The following is a 13,860-nucleotide window of genomic DNA, read 5'->3' as shown; positions in this document are numbered from 1 at the left end:
GCTGTTTCATAAATGAGATATAATTCTTAACCAGTGAATTACATCAGTGTTCCATTTTTTTTATTGTGGGAGCACACTTTTGGAACACAGCACAACAGAAGGAAATAGATTAAGGCATCCCTTTCTTTAAGGAGCATTGGATTCTAACCTCTAGCTCCTATTTAGTTGTTTACATTTTCAGCATGTTAATTAAACTTGGACTAGATGCTTTTGAAGAAACTGTTCATATCAAGATATGTGTTTTTCAATCTCCCTTATTTTAAGCAGCCAAAACACAAAGCTGGTCAGGAGTATATTTGGTTGCATCTGCTAAAGGAAGGCTTTTTAAACTTTTTCTACTCACAACTTCTTTTCCTCAAAGAAATTTTTATGCAACCCCTTGAGGGTTTTCTCAGGTGAAAAGAAGTTTTATATATAGGAATATAAAATAGGTATACAAATCAAACATTTAGTGATAATAAATCATAAAGAAATTTATTTAAAAGAATTCTTTGGTATATTTATATAATTTTGTTATTTATTAAAGATGAAAGCAAATTTGAATATGAGATAAATGTGCTTGTTAATTTTTACACAAAGAATTAAATCTTGAAGGAATATTTAATAATTTTTATTGTTGCCAAATTTTTCACAACTCCCACATTCAGTTATATAACTCCATATGGGGTTGCACAAAGAAGCTTTATGCTAAAGGACTATAGTCCTTGGAAACTTAATGGGATTTCATACAGTATCAGTCACATACTATTTAGAAATAGTGATATATAAATATAATATGTCTTTCTTAAGTATTCCTTGACTTATTCTAGGAAGTTTTCATTGAGTAGAATAGTTTTGTAATTATTTGATGATATATGTTTTACTGCATAGTTAAAATAATTAGTAATCATTCAGTAAAATTCAAAATGTAATGCATTCTTTTCATGTTTGGACTTCGTTTCTAGACATTTTACATTTCTTTTGTGTATCCTTGAGTCCATATTTCCAGATATCAAAGGTTTTGTAATAATAAATACCATGCTGTTTGATCCAAACTGTAGGCCTTCAGTTTCTTCGTCTGTGAGATGAAGGGATCTCATTAAATAATTCTGAGACTAAGGGATCATGAAAGGTAGAAATTTGTAGTAGAGTGGAGGGAGGGAACTTTGGAGATAGGGATGCAGAAGAGTTGTACAGTGGGGTCTATTTGCAAGTGAATAGCACTGTCACCCCAGATTAACCACCAAATCGACTATAGTCATTAATATTTGGAACCTTTCCTGGCTAGATGATCTGTGAAAGGACTGAACTAGTGGGACAAAACTTGTTGTTGTCTGAAATGTGCCATGAGGTATGGTTAAGAACTAGTGAATTTATCCATTCTCAGTTTTCTCCCTCCCCATCTCCTAATTGCTTCCTGGTGACCTAACAGGCATTTACCTTTTGGGGTTTCAGGCTGTTTTAAAATTTTAATTTATCGGGTTTTTTTTCCTTATAATGGATATAGTCTCCAGATAAGTTGAGTGTCTCCTGCAGAGAAGTGGATAAGAAAGAGAAAGATTTTTTTTCAGAAGCCAGACTCTGCTCAGTGACTACAAAACAGAAAAGATTCTTTACTAATAAGTGATCTCTGATCTTACTGAATTCCATGAATACCTAGCACAAAATGTTCCTACAGTAAAAAAAAAAATGAGCCTCTTAGCCCAATTTCTTTGGATTTTATTCAAAAACAAAATAAAAAAAAATTATGAACCTATATTAAGTTCTCTGGCAAGACAAACCAAAGTTTTGTTGGCATTATTGTCAATGCACTGTTCTTTTGCAGAATTTTTAAAAATCACTTTTTATGAGTGTCAGTTTGGTTAAAACTTAATAAAGATCCAATAGTCCCCTTAAATAATCACGTAAATTGTGATAAGTAACAATATGCTAAAATTGAATAAAAAAATCAAAGGTTGTCAGTGCTTCCATGTTGTAGAATATCTACTCTTTCCTTAGGATACCTCTTATGCTATTTAGGAAATGTGTTCACCTGATATATGGACTTAAGCAGTGTCAAGCCATATATAAATATGATTAAAGTTTAACCTATTTCTTCTTTTAGGTAAAAATAAATAGAAATGAAAGTTGCATATCTTTAATAGATTCATCTTGTCTTTTTTTTGGTAATATGATACATTGTGTATGTGTCATAATCCCCAGTAGAAAAAACAGCTCCATAAAGTCAAAACTCCTATTGCATTTCAACTTTGCATCTCTTCTATTTTGTGGTTGTTAAACTGAGAAATTAATGAATTAATTCTAACCAATTTTGAAAGATAAAATGATTGCATTTGGGGTGTAAATCAGTCACTTTTCTCCTTCAGTTACTATTTTTCCATGTTTTGTTTTTCTTCTAGCCACCTTATGCATTGTACCACACAAATAGAAAGCTAATGCTAGAACCCAAAGTGACTATCAATGCCAGAATTGTGGTTGTTGGAGCATCTAATGTTGGAATTTCTTTCTTAGAAACGTTGATTTTTTGGTAAGTGGGTTTTTTTGAAAGTAATAATGGCACTAATAATTACTAAAGCCTCTCTTCTTATACCTAAACATGAAACTTTTTCCTTGTCCAAAATAATTTTCTTGCTAAAAACTACGACATAGTGGGAAAAACCTTGAATTTGACATCAGAAATTCTGGGTGCTACTTTAGTTAGCCTATCTCAATAAACATTTATTAGGTGCCTACTAGATTCCAGGCACTGTGCTAAGAGCAGGAGATGGGAATACAAATCGAATGGAGGAAAACAACATAAGGAAGGTGAAAAGCCGGAGTGGGAGAAGGAACCCAGTAGCAAGGTATGAAGCTTAGCACAGTGCCTGAGACATAATAGGTGCTTAATAAATGATTTAATTTAATTTAATTGAAATCATAGAGAAGTCAAAGGAGGCCCAGGGCAGTGTAGCTGCTGGGAAATGGGGAGAACACTTTGCCCAACTTCCTTCTTAAATAGAGGTTTTGTAGTTTATACAGCTCTGCCAATTAAGGGGCAAAGATGTGAGGACTTAAGACTGATTTGATCTTGCAGAATAATGACACTTACATGTTTAGTTTCCTTGGGCATGAAGACATGATGGAAAAGTCCAAAGAATTTCAAAAGCAATGAAGTTTATTCCTCTGCATTAGAGAATTATTGATTCCACAAGGACACATTTATTACATGTGAAGGGAGGAAAATTCCTAGATTTTCTAGCCTTCTGCATTGAACATATCATTAGTAGTAGTCAAATGATCTCAACATTATCATGAAAGGTATATGGATAGAGATATAGAACAAATATTTCTTCTTGAGAGGAAGAGTGGGAGTGGAAAAAATCGAAACATTCCAGCTCTAGACATGCAGGAGTGCTCCCTAAGAAATGATTCCATTCTCCTCCCTCACTTATTCCTCTTCTCTGTCTTTCTTACTCATACATAAGGCCATAATATTTTTCCAACGTGTGGAAAATAAGATATTTCATTAATTTTCTACATAACTTAAACTTACCTTTTCAAGCACCGTGATGAAAAATGACCCTACCCAGTTATTGAAAGAAGGAAATATATTGACATTGTTCAAACCCAACTCATACTCAAACAATTTTAATTGTATAGTAAGGATAATAAGACAAATAAGTAGTCTTTGGAATGTGGCTCATGACCTATTATGAGAATGGGGAAAGGTGAGTTCTGTACCTCAGAAACTGATCCTTAGTGTAAGATATTAAAGGACAGTTTCCCTTTGGGCTAGGTGCAAATCCCAATGGATTTTCAGATTTTTGAACATGACAAGAGTAGTGTAGGAATCCATCCACTCTCCAGCCCAAACAAGAGATTGTCTTAGCAAAATGAATGGGTTCTACTTAGTCATCAAAGAATGCCCAGAAGGCCAATACTCAGTATCTGACTTTAAAAAATCAATCATGCCAGAATTTGGATAATCATTATAATCTGTCTGGGTGATAAAGGGAGGTCAGACTACTATTTTTTGAACCCATCATATGTAAATTAATGAATCAATAGGACATTATGGGGCTTAGCCCTATGAATAGGCCTCTAGCAGCTGCAGCCCATGCTTACCCTTCACCTCTCTTGTCCTTCCCAAGGGAAAAGGAGGGCTGTTTAGTGGGAAAGAAACTGAGTCCATTCTGACTCCCCAGTCACCCTAAGGGAACTAAAATTGATTTTATTTTCAAAACCAGATTATTTCATGGCATGATTTCATATACTCTCCTTCTCCCAATGCAACTTCACTCTATGGCTTTTTACTGTTCGGACTCCTATGACAATAAACAAAATCCCTCATTCTTCAGATAGAGAATAAAAGGCTTAAAATACAAATGCCTGGCTGAAGTATAGAATTTAATTAAGGAATTTAAATACCAGAATACTTTGCCTAATAGGTCCTGAAAATGAAAAAAATTATGTCTGTATCATATTTATTATTGTAATTGTATTTTAAAACATGCTTGGAGAACTTACTATTTAAAAGGACCTTGTGGTAAATCTCTTTGTAATATGAATAATCACTCTTTAATCTTTTAATCTTTTTTGATTTTTTATTTTAAATAATTTTTTTATGTCTTTTGTTTTTAAATTGCTTAGATTTTCTCTCCTACATTTTTCCCCCTCCTTCCTATCAGGGCTATCTTTCATGATGAAGAATCTTTTTTAAAAATTAAAGATAAACTGGAGTCATAATGGCAAACCACCAAGAAGCAGTATAGCTGAGCTCCTTCCTACTGAAACTCTTCCAGATAGATTTAGAAGACACACTAGACCAAATCCTAAAGATTAAAATCTAAGAAAAAAAAATCAATGGGTCCCTTTTCCAGTCTAGGTCAGTATAGGGAGATAGGGACTGGGTTTGGCAATGAACACAAATGTTTGAGAGCACTCTAGCTCAGGGGGAGTCTGTGTATCAAGATAAGAGGAGATCCCAAACCCATACTAAGACACTGGAAATAGGGTAAGAGGTGACATTTGATGGCTTTCTTGCCCATTATCCATATCTGGTTCCCTGATCCAGGGGAGACTAAGAAGCCCTGACTCAGAAGTGGAGTTTTAGGTACAAAGCAGTGGAAGGCCCTGGGCTTTCTCTACCAAGAAACTCATAAGCAAACAGCAGTACTAGGGCTTAGACCTCAGGAACAGAGCAGGGCCCATGTTCCAGATAGCCCTTTCTGAAGCCTACAAAATAACCAGCATAGGAATCCCAGTACAACAGGGAGCCTATGGTTCTGTTACTCTGAACCATTAAAGCTTCCCAGATGACTGATAAGGACTGAGTCCAATAGCATTTTAATGTTGCTCAGACCAGAACCTAGAACTTGCAAAGCTCAGACCAGGAAGTCAGCAATTAGATTTTGTCCTGAATCAGACTGCCCTGGATCACTGAAAGATTACAGAACTCTAGCCTGCCCCTGAGATTCTAGAATATCACAACATTCCTCCCATGTTCCCTTACAACCAGGAAAGCAGCAGCAGGACCAGTCCAGACCCTGTCTCTAGAAGTGTACAGATCCAGCCTTGAAATAAAATCCAAAATAAAGAAAAGTGAGCAAACAGTTCCATTACAAAGAGTTCTGCTTCAACAAAAAAAAATGTATTATAAATACTTTGGAGTATACGGAGCTTTTCTTTTGTCAGTTTCCTCTTTAGGGTATATGCCCATAGCTAGTATTGGAATCTCTGAGTCAAAAGGCATGGATTTTATTTGCTTTTGTATATTGTTTTCCACTAACCATGGTATGAGCCTACCTATAAATATGTTACACCTGTCAGAAAATTTCTCTTTATAGTGAACATAATTGGGATATTATCTTTTGCTTTTCTGGTCTCAACATATCTACTTTTCTCCTCAAATAATTGTTCTCTGATATTATCTTTGACAAGCAGCAGTAATATTGTATTTGTACACTATTCATTTCATTCTTGCTATTTATCCTGCAATTTTTCTTAGAAATGTTATAGATCAAATTCAGGGTTTTTAAAAATCTAAAACATAATTTGTTCAAGTTAGGAAATACTATGCTATATATCAGCTGATGTGAATAAATTTTTTTTCTATTCTAGTTCAAATATGGGCTTTAAAAATGTGATTTACTCCTTATTGTTGTATAGATGCAAAGAAATAGAAGTCTATAAAGCTATGTGTCATATCATGGTCTTTAAATCCTCGCTTTGCTTATAAACCACTGGAATCGGTTATTATAAGTATTATCCACAGATAAAATTGCTCATAGTCTGCAAATAAAAACATATTTGCTACAGTTGCTAAAACTAAAAACATATTTGCTACAGTTGCTAAAACTAACAGTTTTAACTCTGGGGGAGGACCTCACAGAAGTGTTAAGATTGTGCATATTAATCTAGACAAGTAATCATTAAACTCTTAAGATTTACCAACTATTGTCTATAAATCCTAGATAAATTATGGTTTTATTTGGCCTATGAAGACCCTTTAAAAAAACAAAGCAAGTACAACAAAAGACCTCAAGCTTCTCAGTCAGAAGAAAATCCCTTATCATAAATTTAATTCAACTTTACTTAGTTCAGCTCAATGAACCCATATTAAATAAGTGCTTCATATGCACAAGGCTCTATTCTAAGCCCTGGAGACATGAAGGTAAAACATAATACCATTTCTACTTTTAAAGTACAGTTGGATAATGAGGGAACATATCTAGGTCCATATATTCTTCAGAACTTCAAAAGATCTTTGATGTGCATATTTCCTGCCCTACCCCAGAGCAGAACATCTCCACACTTTGGTAGATAGTCACTCTTGAGCTGCAGTGGTTAGAAAAATAAACAACTGAATATTCTAGTGATAAGCCTTCCCAGACAAAGCTTGGTTGGTCCTCAGACAACAAACACAAATTTGAACTTTTCTATTTTGGTAGAAATTTCCAAAGCCAGGGGTCACCTCCATGACAAGAAGAGTCAACAGTAGATTGTTAGTGGAGGATAAGCAGTATGTGTGTGTGTGTGTGTGTGTGTGTGTATTTGTGTACATTTGCATATATTTAGGTTTTTTGTTTTGTTTTTATTCAGCTCTATTGATTCCATTAGCATAGAAAATTCCTGGTAGGGAAACACTCTGTACCAATGTGGATGACCAATTGTTCTTCAACTTTATAAACTGAGAAACTGAGATGCTGAATTATTTACCAAGGTTCTCAGAGCTAGTACATTTCTTTTTATTTTATTTTATTTTATTTTTTTGAGGCTGGGGTTAAGTGACTTGCCCAGGGTCACACAGCTAGGAAGTGTGTTGAGTGTCTGAGATCAGATTTGAATTCGGGTCCTCCTGAATTCAAGGCTGGTGCTCTATCTACTGTGCCACCTAGCTGCCTCTAGTACATTTCTTTTTTAAAAATTATTATATATTTATTTTAAACATTCATTTAAAAATTTTTGAGTTCCAAATTTTCTCCTTCCCTTCAGGCCCTCTCCTACTTATGGATAAGGCAAGCAATAGGATATCAATTTAATATGTGAAATCATTCAAAATATTTCCATTTTAACCATATTGCAAACAAAAAAAAATAAGACTAATAAAGAAAGTGAAAAAATATGCTTCATTCTGCCCTCAGAGTTCATCAGTTCTCTCCTTCTGGAGGTAGATAGCACTTTTGATCATGAGCCCTCTGGAATTGTCTTAGATCATTACCTTGATCAGAGTAGCTAAATTTTGCATGGTGATCATTTTTACAATATTGCTGTTATTTTGCAGTGTTTTCCTGGTTCTGTTCACTTTACTTTGCATGTATGTATATATTTATAGATACATCTATATTTGTATGTTCATACAAATCTTCTCAAGTTTTTCAGAAACCATCCTACTCATCATTTTTTAAAATACACCCCTTACAATCATATACCACAAGCTTCTCATGTTCTGGGCAATCTAGCCCATTGGTAGAATTTCCTTACCAGGAGTTCCCTATGCTAATGAAGTCATACATTGCCATTTGATGGACATCTGTTAGGATTACTAGGTGAGAACTCAGGTTGTCTGGATAGTGACAAGGTGAGAATTCAGGTTGTCTGGACAATTACAAGGTGAGAACTCAGGTTGACTTGATAGAAGGAGCAAGCTCATTGGCTGAAGTGGTTCTTCCCAGAAGCCCTTGCATTATCCCACGCCCATTCTCTGGGAGGATAAAAGAGAGGACACCCAGAGATAGAAGAGGTCTCTGCATTACATCAGGCCTGACGGGGCTCTCTGCAGGAAGGGAAGTCACTTCTCTGGACAAGAGTTAACAGCAACTGCCTGGAGACAACGGTTCACTACAGGAAGAAGAATCTGTCTGAGAGATTTGAGTAGATACAGCAGATCTCTTCCCAGAGAGCGATCCAGCAGCCTCTGGAGACGACAGCTCGCTACAGACATCCTCTTAGTTTCCAATTCTTTGCCACTACAAATATATTTCAAAGATAGGATTTGATCCTATCCTATCTTCTTCATTCTGAGGCCTTCTCTCTATCCACTACACCATGCTGCTGCACATAGATATAAACCTAATTTCTGCATTATTTAGAACTCAGCAGGATGCAATTAAGACAGAAAAGGATGTGGGGATCAAAGGGGATGCGATAGGACCAGTGGAACAAGAGGGGAATGATGCTTAAAAAACAAAAAGGTCCATGTTGTCCACAAGTCTAGGTAGGAACCCACATATGAAGCACAAGGGAGGGAATAATTATCTTAAAAAATGCACATGACTGAGACTTTTTACAAAGACTATAGATTTCATAGCACATGGCTCTAAGATAGAGATAATCCTTCTATTCTTTTTATGCACTCCCTTTTCTTCTCTCTTATGACCTTCCATACCTCAGGACCCTACATGTGAATAGCAAAAAAGAAAGTGTATTGGAGTAAGAACTAGGAAATTTGTATCATTGCCTCACATTCTTATTCCAGTTTTCCTTCCAGTAAGCTTTGTGAACTGAGAGGGAATTTACATAATTTCCCTAAACTTCACTAAGGCTTATTAAATGAAGAAACTGAAAAAAATTCTTTTCAATCCCATACTTTGGTGATTCTGGTCTACTTCCTAATTGGGTCAGGTTGGTAATAAAAATCATTCAAAAATCATTATTTATGTATATAAAATTATACACACACAGAGCAGTCATATTACAGATTTAATACCAGCCTTGTGATTTTTCTTTTTAATATTAGAATCACAAAACTTAAGAACTAGAAGATGCTAGTGCGTCATGCTGGAAAAAGTGCTGGTCTTAGGGGTCAGGGAGATCCTAAGAATTCAAATCCTGTTTTAGACACTTACTGGCTGGTTGTGTAGTAGTGGTTAAACCATTTAACTGCTTTCTGCCTTATTTTCCTCATCTGTAAAATGGGGATGATAACAGTACTTAATTTTTAGGGTTATTGTGAGGATCAAATGAAGTAATTTTTGCAATCCTTTAAAGTTTAAAGTTTAGCTTTAAATATTAGCTAAAATTATTATAGTACTCATACTTCTAATTTTACAGATGAAAATTTGGGTTAATTGGGAAAAACAATTTCTATTGCAAAGTACAGCACTCAGTAAAGTAGAATAGAATAGAAACTAATTTTAAAATCATTCTGAATTTTCCACTTTCAGGATGATTTTCCCTAGTTTGGCCAAGATGTTTTTCATGCTGCCGTGTGGTTTATAGAAGCTGGGGAATAGACAAACATATTCCCCTTTCTCTACCCACTAACCTATCTTTTGTCACAAAGGGGGGAAAAGGTTAAGTAGAAATATTAACTAAACCTGACAGCATTGTTGTTTATCCTTTGTTCTCCAAGCAGATCATGACACCATGAATGCTAGTGAATTGGATTTGAATGAGGGAGGGCTGGGCAGGGTCTCCTGACTTACGCCCCCCCCCCTCCCGCCTCGAGCCATTGGGGTCCAGAGGCCAGATATGGATCAGGATGACTGGAGATAGCCCTGGATGCAATGGAGACCTTGGCCTTTGTAAGCTAAAGTCTTCAAAATGTAGGTGGCATTCCACAACTCCTATTTCCTTTGCCAATAAAAGGATTCCAGTGGGGAAAACAATATGCAACCACCTCAGTACATATAAGATATAATATATGGTATTTGACACTAACATGGAAAGGAAAGGCAACAGCAGGTGAAGGGACCAGGAAAGCTGAGAAGCAGAAGTGAAAGGTCAGAGCATTACAAACATAGAGACTGTCCAGTGCTGAGCTGAAAAACTGAAAAATGGAATGTTAAACCTGCAAATAGACCAAAGGAGGGAGGTGAAATCTTAGAGTTGTTTTAATTTTCTTTTATTAGCGATCTTGAGTAATCTTTCATATGGTTGTCAGTACTTTGGAATTCCTTTGAGAATATTTTTAAATTAATTAACTTATTTAAAACTTAAATTCAAAATAGAAAAAAAATCAAAAAAGGAAAAAAAAAACATTACCATGTGCACAGCAGAAAATAAGATTCAAAATATTAGACAATACATTTCTAATTCAAGAAAGTCTATATAATCAATATTATACGTTGTATTCAAAGCTGTCCTCTTTACTTCCTTGTAGGATTTTTTTGGTTCTCTGCTATGTCATATGCTTTGATTACTCTTCTATTGGGAAGTTGTTTAAAATACATATTGGATTTAGATTGAATATCCATCCTTTTCCCCCATTTCTATTTTTTCCCTTTCTCTTTTCCACCAAACAATCTGCTCTCTTCCTCTGCCTTATCCATTCACCTTTTCTTTTCCTTTTTCTGCTATCTTTTCCTTCCATCAACCATCACATCTACCATTCACCTGACTCCTTGATTATCTGGCTTCTCTTATCTGGCCTTGTTTTTCTGAAAAAGGATACTGATTTTGCTATAAATTTTTATTTTGTATCTCCTAGTATTGAGCAAAATTCCCCAAACTGAGACTATATTGGTTATTTGGCATTGTGCAAGCAAACAACAATCAAGCAAATTAACTCAGTCTTTCTTTGTTTCCTTTTTTATTTTATATTTCATTTTTTAAATTACATATAAAGATAATTTTCCACATTCATTTTTGTAAGATTTTGAGTTCCAGATATTTTTTCTCTCTTCCTTCTTTATCTCCTTCCTCCCCAAGGTAGCAAGCAATTTGAAATAGGTTATGCATGTACAATCACTTTTTAAATCATTTTTAATAATTTAAAACATTTAATCATATAAATAATATTTTGACAATTGTCATGTTGTGAAAGAAAAATCAGAACAAAAAGGAAAAACCACAAGAAAAAAAGGTAAAAATAATATGCTTCAATCCGCATTCAGTTACCATAGTTCTTTTTCTGGATATGGATAGCATTTTCCATCTCAAGTTTATTGAAATTTTCTTGGATCACTGTATTGCTGAAAAGAGCCAGTCTAGAGTTGATTGTCACATAATCTTGCTGTTACTGTATGCAATGTCCTCCTGATTCTTCTCACTTCACTCAGCATCAGTTCATGTAAGTCTTTTCAAGCTTTTCTGAATTCAGCTTATTAATGATTTCTTAAAGAACAATAATATTCCATTTCATCCATATACCATAATTTATTCAGACATTCCCCAACTAATGGATATCCACTCAGTTTCCAATTCCTTGCTACCACAAAAAAAGCTTCTACAAACATTTTTGCATATGTAGGTTCTTTTCTCTCTTTTATGATCTCTGGGATATAAACCCAGTAGAGACACAGCTGGATCAAAGGATATGTAAAGTTTTATAGCCCTTTGGGAGTAGTTTCAAATTATTCTCCAGAGTGGCTAAATCAGTTCACAACTTTACAAATAATGCAAATAATGTGTCCTAGTGTGCCCTCATCCTCTCTAAGATTTATCTTTTCCTGTCATCTTAGCCAATTTGATAGATGTGGTGGTGGTATCTCAGAGTTATTTAAATTTTGCATTTCTCTAATCAATAGTGATTTAGAGCATTTTTTCATATGACTATAGATGGCAATAATTTCATCATCTGAAAATTAGCTGTTCATGTCCTTTGACCATTTATCAATAAGGGAACATCTATCTCAGTTTCTAACAATTGAACTGGTTTCTTGAAAGTTGGGAGGTAGCAGAATACAGAATATGTTTTTAAAATAGCTACTGTCACATTACAACAACATTTCATCATAGCAATAAAGTATTATTGGTTTTAGAGGCAGTCAGGGTTACTTGTCCAGGATCACACAGCTAATACATGTCTAAAGCCAAATTTTATCAGGGCCAATACTCTTATTTACTGTGCCACCTAGCTGCCCCAAAATATTACTTTCTAAAAAGAAAAGTGACCACAAATTCTTTTTTCTTTATTCTTTTATAGTGTTTTGAATGTTGTACTGAAAAGTAACTAATAAGTCAGTTTATATTGAAGAACACAGAGATTATGAAATCACAGGATGCTGATTCTGGAAGGCCCAATAGACATTATTTAGTCCCAAGGAAAATCAAAATCACAGAGATGGAATGATTTTCCCCAAGGTCATAACTATTTAGTGATAGAATTAGGACAGGATCTGGGTTTCTGGATTCTAAGTCCCATGTTCTTTTCCATTATACTCAATCACTGCATCATCTAAGACTACTTAAAAATATCTTTTAACCAACTATATCCTATGTGAATTTTCCTACCAGAAAATTCATATTGCATATGTGGTAAAGTCAATATGATTTCACTTTTATTTTAATCAATCTATCCATAAGCATTTACTAAGCACTTAGTGTGTGCCAAATTCTGTGCACTGATAATAGAAAGTAAAGCTAAATACATGTCCTTTTTAAAAATAGATGCATACTTACAGCCTGCTTTTCTTCTTATAGTATCAACAAGTAAAGGGCTACCAGAGAACAATTTAAATTTTGGCATAAGCAGTTGGTTGATAAAAACCCCCTAATCAGAGAAACCTTTTAATGCATTTTAGTTTAATCTAGTCATAATTTTCTGCCATTCTTACACAGGTTATATGCACTAAAATAAATTGATTGAATCAATTTGCAGGCTTCTAATCCTTAAAAGAGGAAGCAGTTTTTGCCTCATTATTTTTCCTACTTAATTATTTTAAATTAAGCAATCACCATGGTAACCCACAACAGATTTTGCTTTACCTGCATCAAGATCTTTTGAACTGAATTTCAGAAATGATTTGAGTTTGTAGGAGAGACTTAAGAATTATATTTATCATCAAACATTGAAAGACTAATGAGAATTAAATCTATTTGTTTGGAAGATTTGAAAACTGCCTCTTTTGTGCTATTGTACTCTACTATTAAATGCAGTACTAGGGGTGTAGTTCCTAGAAAATCCATTTGAGGCAGAGTGCACCAATCATTTTTCCAAGAAATCTCTTGAACTCTTAGAGTGATGTAGGATAACAGATTCAATCATTCACCTAAGTGCAAACTATATTTTTGACCCAAAATTTTATGTGCATTTAATTTTATTTTAAAGGCAAAGAAGAGCATAAGAGATCCCTGCCTTCTGTCTCTTTCTTTGTCTTTATTAACTTCTTCACAGTGTGCTCATGGCTGAGGGAAGAGGGTGGCACAGAGAGGGGAGTGTAAAAAAGCCCTATTGTTTTCCCAGAGAATATGTTTATTTTAACTTTAGCCTTTTGAAAGCAATGCCACCAACTTTCTTGATTACAAGAGGGTGCCAAGACTGTTTTTTGTTCAATCAATTCAGCCATATCCAACTCTTCATGACCCCACTTGGAGTTTTCTTGGCAAAGATACTGGAATAATTTGCCATTCTCCAGCCCATCTTACAGATGAGGAAACAGAGGCAAATAAGGTCAAATGTTTTAACCTGAGTCACTCAGATGGTGTCTGTGGTCAGAATTGAACTCAGGAAGATGAGTC

At 34.7% G+C, this 13,860-nt stretch overlaps 1 protein-coding gene across 4 annotated transcripts in view; it reads left to right on the top strand.

Moving 5' to 3' along the window:
• CFAP61 (cilia and flagella associated protein 61) overlaps window positions 1-13,860 on the top strand; it is a 329,189-nt gene that overhangs the window by 170,146 nt on the left and 145,183 nt on the right. For all 4 annotated transcript variants that reach the window (XM_074287748.1, XM_074287746.1, XM_074287747.1 and 1 more), the window contains one exon: window positions 2,379-2,506. In XM_074287748.1, the coding sequence (XP_074143849.1) occupies window positions 2,379-2,506 (128 nt within the window). The remainder of the gene's footprint in view (window positions 1-2,378; window positions 2,507-13,860) is intronic.

The sequence above is a fragment of the Sminthopsis crassicaudata genome, chromosome 2 (genome assembly GCF_048593235.1).
Source record: "Sminthopsis crassicaudata isolate SCR6 chromosome 2, ASM4859323v1, whole genome shotgun sequence".
Lineage (NCBI taxonomy): Eukaryota > Metazoa > Chordata > Mammalia > Dasyuromorphia > Dasyuridae > Sminthopsis > Sminthopsis crassicaudata.
The sequence above is the reverse complement of the archived record's forward strand: the minus strand, read 5'-3'. Positions and strand labels throughout refer to the sequence as shown.